This window comes from Palaemon carinicauda, chromosome 28, assembly GCF_036898095.1.
Source record: "Palaemon carinicauda isolate YSFRI2023 chromosome 28, ASM3689809v2, whole genome shotgun sequence".
In the NCBI taxonomy this organism is placed as follows: Eukaryota; Metazoa; Arthropoda; class Malacostraca; order Decapoda; family Palaemonidae; genus Palaemon; species Palaemon carinicauda.
The window spans coordinates 48,651,366-48,661,365 of record NC_090752.1 but is presented as its reverse complement, the minus strand read 5'-3'; the positions used below and the strand labels follow the sequence as shown (position 1 = coordinate 48,661,365).

At 34.1% G+C, this 10,000-nt stretch overlaps 1 protein-coding gene across 1 annotated transcript in view; it reads right to left on the bottom strand.

The window, feature by feature from the left end:
- Positions 1-10,000, bottom strand: part of Nt5b (5' nucleotidase B) — a 434,421-nt gene that overhangs the window by 16,428 nt on the left and 407,993 nt on the right. Inside the window, 2 exon segments of the mRNA XM_068351974.1 lie at positions 5,365-5,412; positions 5,415-5,437. Of these exon segments, the coding sequence (XP_068208075.1) occupies positions 5,365-5,412; positions 5,415-5,437 (71 nt within the window).

The window sequence follows — 10,000 nt, the reverse complement described above, 5'->3', positions numbered from 1 at the left end:
TTTATTGTAATGTTGTTACTGTTCATAACATTTTATTTTGCTTGTTTCATTTCCTCACTGGGCTATTTTCCCTGTTGGAGCCCCTGGGCTTATAGCATCCTGCTTTTTCCAACTAGGGTCGTAGCTTAGCAAGTAATAATAATAATAATAATAATAATAATAATAATAATAATAATAATAATAAATTCAGCTCTCTTTGCCTATAAGTTAATGCTTGAATGGATGACCAATATAAAATAGTTGTGCGATCAGCGCAAAACAAATTGAACATTATGTATAAAAAAGGCATGTCTAGCAACTTCACTCCATAATCATGTTGTAAATCATCTGGTGTTACCTCATCCAAGAGGACAAATACGAATGATAGACACTTGCTTTGTGTGGGAGAACAAAACGAGATTAAAATTGCCTATTAAAAATATCCCCCTAAACCCCCCCCCCCTTTAAGATGACCTACCTTTGTGGTATCACTTATCTAGAAGACAAAATTAGGTTATTATTAAGTGAAGACTGAGCAGCCGGGTCTTCGGGGAATTATAAAACAGGTTCTGAGGTACGTCACAAATTAAATGACGTCAGGGCAATCTTAAAAACTGGTACGTTCAACAGCTGATAGAGAGAGAGAGAGAGAGAGAGAGAGAGGAGAGAGAGAGAGAGAGAGAATTTTTACGACCAAATGAGAAAAGATAAAACTCTTGTCACTGTCAGCTTCCCATACAGATAAAGATTGAACGTTTTTTTTGCAACGTGCAGAGCATTAAAGTCAATCACAATTAAGAGAAAAATACATAAATAGTATATATATATATACATACACACACACACACACACACACACATATATATATATATATATATATATACTGTATATATACTGAAAAGACAATGTCTTAATGGCGTCCAAAAATCGAAGTAGTTTCTTTTCGGACAGAATGTCCTGCAGATATATATCACGTGAGTATATTTCTTCTAACTGTAAAATAAAAGTTTAACATGTTTTTAAAGGCCTATTAAAGAAACTAAGGAAATGAAATTATCTCTATATTTCGGTCAATACACATTGGCCCTCTTCCCGTTGTAAAGTGAGATAAGAAATTGACAAGCGGCCGTTTACATATGAATGAAAAAGTTGATCTTACGTTGAACCAAAATGGGTGTGGTTGGTTCGTGGAAAGATTTATCAGATTTAACTTCTTCCCTCTAGGTGCCTTCTTGTTTTTTATAATCTTGATTTGATCAGAGGATGACGTCTTGATCTAAAATGGTTATCTGGCGGTCGGTCGTGTTGGATTACCGGTTTTAGGATTGGATTCGGATGGTATTGTCCACTATGTTGCTTTCCACTGTCGATTCGGATAAATTTGTATTATATTTTGGTTTATGATGGCCGATTCTAGGCACTTGAAATCAAAGATGATTCATTGAAGTTGTTCCGATGCCCTAAGGCTCTAAGATGAACCGAATTTCCGATTTCTTAAAACAGTCCTTTCGTGCTCAGACAATCTTTGAGATGAAGAACGGCAAGTTTGTCCTATGTTATTTTTCCACAATTTCCACTTGGTATTTTGTAAACTCCAGATTCGAATATCGGATTTGTATGGTAAAACATTATTTTATTAGAGCGCTGGTCTTAAAAAAAGTCATCAGCTGTAATACTGTTAGTTATATTTAAAAACCTTTCTATATATTGGAGTTTCAATTAGTTTTTTTTTTCTTTGATAGTTTACTGCATAATCTTCATAATACATTGTATTAGCTTTGCTGATGGAATATTTTTATGGCAAAGTTTCAAGAAACATTTTCCCCCCAGGTAGGAAGTTATTGGCCCTTTTGTGATAACTGCCATTGAATAAAACAATTTCATTCTATGCCGTTTCCTCTAACAGGTGACACCAGAGATAAATATCGCATGTGTCACAACATTCATTATCTAATTAGTAAACTATGGATAAACCTTTTGTGTAAGTAAATACATACATGCATACATACACATGTATTTATGTATGTATGTATGTATGTATGTATGTATGTCCCGAACCTTCCTTTAATGTGTGACATATGGCTAGACATGCAAGCTAAAAATTTGCCTGTCAAGTCATATCAAAGCATACAAACGCTGGGACTATTCAAACTACATTTAACAATCTATTGATGAACTTTTGAATGTCATAGTTGAAGATGGACTATTATGTGATTAGATAAGATTCAATATATGTATTCGATATGTATGCATGTACTATATATACACGTCTCGGCCTGGTGTTTTGCCAGTCGGGGGTTCGAGTCCCGCTCAGACTCGTTGGTGCCTTTAGTGTCTGCAACTTTACCATCCTTGTGAACTAAAGTTGGGGGGGTTTGGGGGAGCCTATAGGTCTATCTGTTGAGTCATCAACAACCACTGCCTGGCCCTCCGTGGTTCTAGCTTGGGTGGAGAGGAGGCTTGGGCGTTGATCATATAATATATAGTCAGTCTCTAAGGCATTGTCCTGCTTGCTAGGGCAATGTCACTGTCCCTTGGCTCTGTCATTCATGAGCGGGCCTTTAAACACATCATAAACTGTTTATACACATTGGAGCCAGCCAAATATGAAATAAGTACAAATGAGTAGCTTCTAGTACAGTGAGGTTGTAAATGAAAGTAGCAAGAATGTTAGATACGAGAGTGAATGTCAATGGTACCACGCATGGTTAAAAAGATCCAGCGAAAACATGTCTTAAGAGTGACTTTGTAGATTTTGTACCCAACTGGGTTTTATGAATAAGCAACAGCAATTTGAATGGTAAAATATGCGTTCTGATAAAGAGATGCCATTGATGATAGATTCAGAAAACTTGCAGTGGATGCAAATGAAAAGAAATTTACGGATGTTTTCTGAAAGAGGCATCACTAAATGTATGATTTCAAATGAGGACTGATCACTTGTATATCCAAGGTAGACTAAGTTCAGGGCATATTTGTATCTTGAAAATCAAAATAACTGAGCTTCAGTGACTGGTATTTATCGTTCAAGTACTTTATTGAAATGCAACAGGAAAGAAATATTTAATTTTGAATGTAGTGGTTAGAAAAAAACTGGGTTAGCATATAAGGAGAATCAGGCTGGTGAATAATAAACATCAATTGAAGAAGCAGAAATGGTAAAGGCTAGTAAGGAATATATATTATAAAAGGAGTCTGGAATAGGTCACTTTGGCAGCAGTAGGTTGTTCGTGCAAGTATCCAGACAAATGAATTTGGAACGGAGGAGGCATATCGTAGAATAGTGAAAGGAGTATTTTACTGGCAAAAAGATAAAAATGAAAATGATGAGACTGGAGTGCTACTGATGGATAAAGATAGGAAAAATTATGAGAATTCAAGTTCAAATGAAGGAGAACGATAATAACACTAATAAAAACGGGTACAGCAGTCTGATAGAGTTAGTAAGGAGGAAGAATAAAAGATCTTTATCTACAAAAGGTGGTTTTTGGAATGACGCAACCTCGATTAAAGGGTTAATGAACTAGTTAATCTTAAGGATCCAAATGGAGATATAATGTCTTAAAAATGGAATCCAGTGTCGTTGGAGAGATTTATTAAAACAAGTGATGAAGGAAGGAAGAGGCAAAACTATATTAGAGTTTCGATCACAGACCTGCCTACTCTAAATTTTCGATAGAGCCCCACACCTTAAAAATCCTATGTAACCTTAATTGAATTTTCATGTAAACCAGATACGTCTAAGCTTAAAAAGATTTCCCTTTTGTCTATATCTCAATGAACGCCACAAAATATCTAACCAGAAAAAACTTTTATGTTCTAATAAATAAGAATTCTTATTTTTACTTTGTTGAAATCCCCTTTTTATCAATAGAGACTGGCTTTATTTATAATTTAATAAAGACCCCTATTACCTATATGTGAATAAACTTCGAGTAAATTACTAATAAGAATCAGACTTTTCAAGAAAACTCATTGAGGACTCCATTGGGAATAAATCTAGTTTTGAAGATTACAGTTTTCCTCAACCTGAAACAAAAGATTATTTTGTCCATATTTTGACCGATTTAATTTTCTCATATTTTGTAAACATATTCCTATGTCATAAAATGTCATAATAAAGGCCTCCATAAAGGGGATGAGTATATTACATATCGAACAAAATTTTCTTTTAAATGAAAGTAAAATTCATACATATTTCAACTAGAAAAAATTATCTACCTCAATAAAGACATTTTAAATCACGGACTTTCTTTTAATAAAAGTAAATTCATACATATTCAACTAGAAAAAATATCTACCTTAATAAAGACATTTTAAATCACGGACATGAAATATCATTTGTATTGTGAAAATATTAAAACGCTTTGGAATCTTCAAATTCTCGAGTTTATCTTTGTCACCTTAGATAACCTTCATCTGTTACTTATTATACCACTTATAAATACGATTACACAGGTGTATTAGACCTCAAACATCAACACACACACACGCACTCACTCACTCACTCTCTCTCTCTCTCTCTCTCTCTCTCTCTCTCTCTCTCTCTGAATGTCCTTGAGGTCGGTTATAACATGTATACAGTAGTGTTTTCTTATTAATATTTTATAACAGCCCCTCTCTCTCTCTCTCTCTCTCTCTCTCTCTCTCGAGAGAGAGAGAGAGAGAGAGAGAGAGAGAGAGTAGACAAGAGAGAGAGAGAGAGAGAGGAGAGAGAGATATTCCCAAGCGCCCCACTAATGAGGTTCAGTATCAAAGAGAGTGAGGGGAAGCGGAGGCCAGGTTCAATGAACCTGAACCTCAAGAGGGGAAGAGGTCTGCTGTCGGATGGTCAAGGGGAACATGAAAACGAGGAAATTTAACCTGCCGAGGGGAGGGGTTTAACTGTGCTAGATGTTACAGAATGAGAGAACAAAATGTGTGAGAAAGGTAGAAAGAATTTCCAGGGAAACTGTAAAAGGCAATTTTCTCGGAATAAAGTTACCCAGAAGTTAGGTAAGCCTTCCTACGGGGAAACTGAACTGCAGCTTACATGAAAACTAGGAAAAAATAAGGAAATGTCTACAGAGAAAGACAAATTAAAGGAAATGAAACTAGAGTTTATAGGTACTGAAAACTACAAAGGAAACATTGAAGAGAAAAATGTAATGAAAATATGATCAAGAGATAAAAATGACATCGAAGAAAGTTACAGGGTACTTACAAGGCGAAGTGATTTACAGGCTAACGAAACAGAAAGCAAGGAAATACAGGGAACCTGGAGAAATAAAAATGTTCCGAGAGAGAGAGAGAGAGAGAGAGAGAGAGAGAGAGAGAGAGAGATGATGTAATGAAGTAAAGGTACATTGACACGAGAATATCAATCGAAACAGAAAAGCACATTACCTGCTAGCGTATAGTCCATGTCAAACCCGAAGAAGCGTATTTTTTCAAATGCAAGCTACGGTTGACGAACACCCTGGAAAAGAAGAGAGATTTTTTATTAATTAATAATTACATCACCTAATAAATGAAATAATCATTTATATACACACTTTCTCGTGTATATTTTGTTTTTTTTATTACATCACGAAGTTGCTAAATAGCTTTCATACGTTTGAGCCTTTCGTTCATCAGTGAGAAAACACTGCCTCTAAATAAATCAATAAAAATGTAATACCTACAAACATATAAAAGAAAAATACATTATAGAACACATACATACACACATACACGTGGCTCCAGGATAAATAATTGTCCTCAACCTTTTTGCATTAATTTACTAAGAGACAAACTGAATACACGGGTAACATACAACGCATATATATATATATATAATATATATAATATATATATATATATTATATATATATGTATATATATATATATATATATATACACACACAATTAGATTGGAATTGTGGGTGATTGACCCAGAACGAACGCGAGGTCCTATAGAATAAAGAGAGAGAGAGAGAGAGAGAGAGAGAGAGAGAGAGAGAAGCCGTATCCGATACGTGGGATAGGCAAATTCCAGGAATAATAACAAGGCTTAAACTCGTCGAAGCTTCTTAACTTTTTCGACTGAAGTTCGAGGCCTGAGCTGTGAAGCGACAACTGGGAGAGGAAGTCGGGTGGAATTGAAAAACAAGGAAATGGGAGGCCAGATATACTCACATTTATCTATATATCGATCTATATCGATGTTTATGTGTAAGTATATAATATATATATATATATATAAATATATATATATATATATATATATACACACACACAATTACACACGTATAATAATATAATACACATCTACAAAAAACATACACAAACTATATATTACATTTATATATACATATATATATATATATATATATATATCTTCTTTTCCACAGTTATCCATACATTAAGGAGTCTGTTGTTTGACGCGCCCTCTCCAATGCCTTGCATCAAAAGCATCCTCTTCCACCAAACCTCTTCTCACCATATCCTCCTTCACCTTATCTCACTATCTAATTATATCCCTCCCTCTTCTTCTTCTCCCTTAACAGGTCCTTCCCAAGTCTTCCTCACTCCCTCCCTACCATCCATCGTCAACAGTGCCCACAACGTATGAGTCGTGGCGCTTATCATCTGTGTAATATTTACTATGCCTGCCATTCTTCTTATTTCATCATTTTCCAATCTTTCAAGGAGTGATATTCCCATAATCCACCTCAGCATTCTCATCTCTGTTCTCTCAAGCTTTGTTTCCTCTTTTCGTCTTAAAGCCCAAATTCCCGATCCACACATTAACACTGGTCTTATTACTGTGCAATACATCTTGACTCTTAGCTTGACTGGCATTTTCCTGTCACATACCACTCCCGCTACCTCCCTCCACTTTCCCCCTTGCTGCACTATCTTATTCTCAACTTCAGCCTGACATCCTCCATCCTGACTTACAGTATATCCCTGTTCTACCTGTAGACTATGGTATATATGTAAATATTTTATACATTATCATATTCACCACACAATATATATATATATATATATATATACATTATATATATATATATATATATACTGTATATGTACATATTTGTAAGTATTCACGCAATTATATTTATACTTATAAACCATACACATATACATTATATAATATATACATTAGTATTCATAAAAATATATTTAAACTCATAATCTATATATATATTATATATATATATGTATATATATATACTCCTATTTACACTATATACATCCATATAAATGTGTCAGTCTCATGTGTGTGGTACACACAAAGAAAGAAACAAGCTTAAAAGACAGAAATTGCTTTTTTCTCCTGTACCAGAGAACGAAGTGTAGCTAAACCCTACAATAACAACAACAAAGAAATCCTCCCTCATCAGTAACAACATGGGGAGACTTGACTCATTCTGCGTTACAGGGAAACACAAACTCTTGGCACAGAGTAAGTAGTAAACAACACCTTGCATCATTAGGACCAAAGAAAATACTCTGTCTGGTGCACTTTTTTGTTTCGCGTTTTATTTTTTTACCTAACACAACTTTCATATTTTCTATGATTTCGTAAATTGGTAAGAGAGAGAGAGAGAGAGAGAGAGAGAGAGAGAGAGAGTAGGATTTCAGGAAATATCCCTATATCCTTGCTCCAGGAGCAGAAATGTACGATAAATATACCCTATATACACACACACACACACACATATATATATATATATATATATATGGGCTACACGTAAAAGAACATTATTTGAAGTCCGTCAGACAAGTATGCCTATTTGTTACAATTTCCTCAGAGTGACTGAGGTCAACGAACTTGCAAGTGGATAGGCCTTACCTATAATTTTAAGAAATGAGAGAGAGAGAGAGAGAGAGAGAGAGAGAGAGTTAAAGGGACTAGGCCATTAGGAACCCTCGCTCCCAGTGACCTCTCTACAGTAGGATTTCCCGCAGGATCTCAAGGCGACCTAATTTGGCGTCCTACTTCATTGGGGTGAAAAAGCTAAACAAAGACTGATTTATTCACTATTTTCAAACTAATGAGCATTGCATCTTCTCTTTCCTTCTATAAATGAACAGAATGGTTGGGAATTTAAGATAACTGGGCTAAAGATCATATGATTGACACTTAACTTTGACAACCTATTTATTTTACATTATGTTCCCAGACTGTCCATCCCATACAGAACTAAAGCTATCAAAGTCTTAGCCAGCAGAACAGTACATGTTTTCTTTTCCATAGGTTGCTGTCATATAGTGCCCTTAACCACTCTTCCTATACATACACTATTTAGGATATTGTTTTATCAACCTTAATAGATGTCGATTAATAGAAGATTTAAATTTAATAAATAATTACATGAATACATATACACACACATTTTATATATATATATATATATATATGATATACACACACACACATATATATATATATATATATACACACACACATCTCTCCTAAATTATTCACTGCGTGCCTACACGTTTTTAAAAATTTAGATTGGGGGAATTTAGGAATCAGCATACCTTAACAATTAAAAAATTACAGATGACGTCGTTCTCATTTAGAGAATCATGAGAGAAATTGCAAAAAATGATGGAAGACTTGAACAGAGAATGCAGAAATGTAGGACTCGAAACAATTATGAGTAAAACTAAGATAAAAGTTCAATGCAAATGCAGAGAAAAACAAAGGCTATGGACAAACTTCTAAAGATTGATAATGAATATACTTACTTAGGAGAGCCAGGTTTTCCCCAAGGACATGAAACCGAAATTAAAAAAAAAAGTATAAACATGGGATGGAGAGCTTTTGGTAAACAAAATGAGATTATGAAAATTAAAACGCCACTTTCTCTAAAGAGAAAAGTAATTAATCAAATGATCCCACCAATATTAACTTATGCATCATAAACTTGGAGCCTTGCTAAAGCCAGAACATAAGCTACTTACAACTCAAAGAGCTATGGAAAAAATAACGATGGGAATAATACTTAGCGACAGTAAAAGAGCAACGTGGATATGAGAGCAAACTAAAGTAGAGGATATTCTAAAAACATGTAAAAATAAGAAATGCATATGGGCAGGACATAGAAATGGACAAGAAGAATAGGAGAGGTTGTAAACGAAGCAAAAAAAAAAAAAAAAAAAAAAAAAGGATAGAATAGAAGACAATGGATTGACGAACTAAGGAATTTTGAGGGTATACTCGACAGATGTAGAAAGACCATATACAGACAAGTGTGGAAGGACATGTCTGAGGTCGTTGGTCCTGCACTAGACTAGCAACAGCTGATGCCATTAAATACACACATTATATATATATATATATATATATATATCCCATAAAAAATTCCCGGGGCTAGGGAGGGACGTGACCGGAAATATATATAGCCACACATTAGCTCTTATCAAATAGGAGGTGTGTGTGTATGTGGATATATATATATATATATATATATATAATCTGATCAGTTATAAAATGAAAACAAAGTAAATTATAAGATAATAGATTACTACACACAAAATTCCCACCATGAACAACTCGGGTGTGCTTAATAAGAGCTTAGACATTCCCCCAACTGCGCACTGCAGTACGCGTTCCTTAAGAAATTAAATCTTTAGAATTCACTCCCCAGCTTTTAATCTCTAAGTCATTTTCTGCGTAGTTTCCTCAAGCGATATCTGAATAACCAGTTTGACATTGAAACGTCGCAAATTGCTGTCATTTTTTTTTTTTTTTTTTTTGCAAATTTTGGTTTATGCAGAGCTACTCGAGATTAATTGGAAAAACAAAGATTTTAAAAGTATTAAAATATAAGAGAGGCATTTAAAGTATTTTAATTGAACAAATGCATTTAAAATATATACATTGAACAAATGCATTTAAAATATATAAATTGAACCAAAGACAACATTTAAAGTATCTAAAAAGAACAAATGCATTTAAACTATTTAAATAGAACAGACGCATTTAAACTATTTAAATATACCACACGCATTTAAATTATTTAAATAGAAGACGCATTTACAA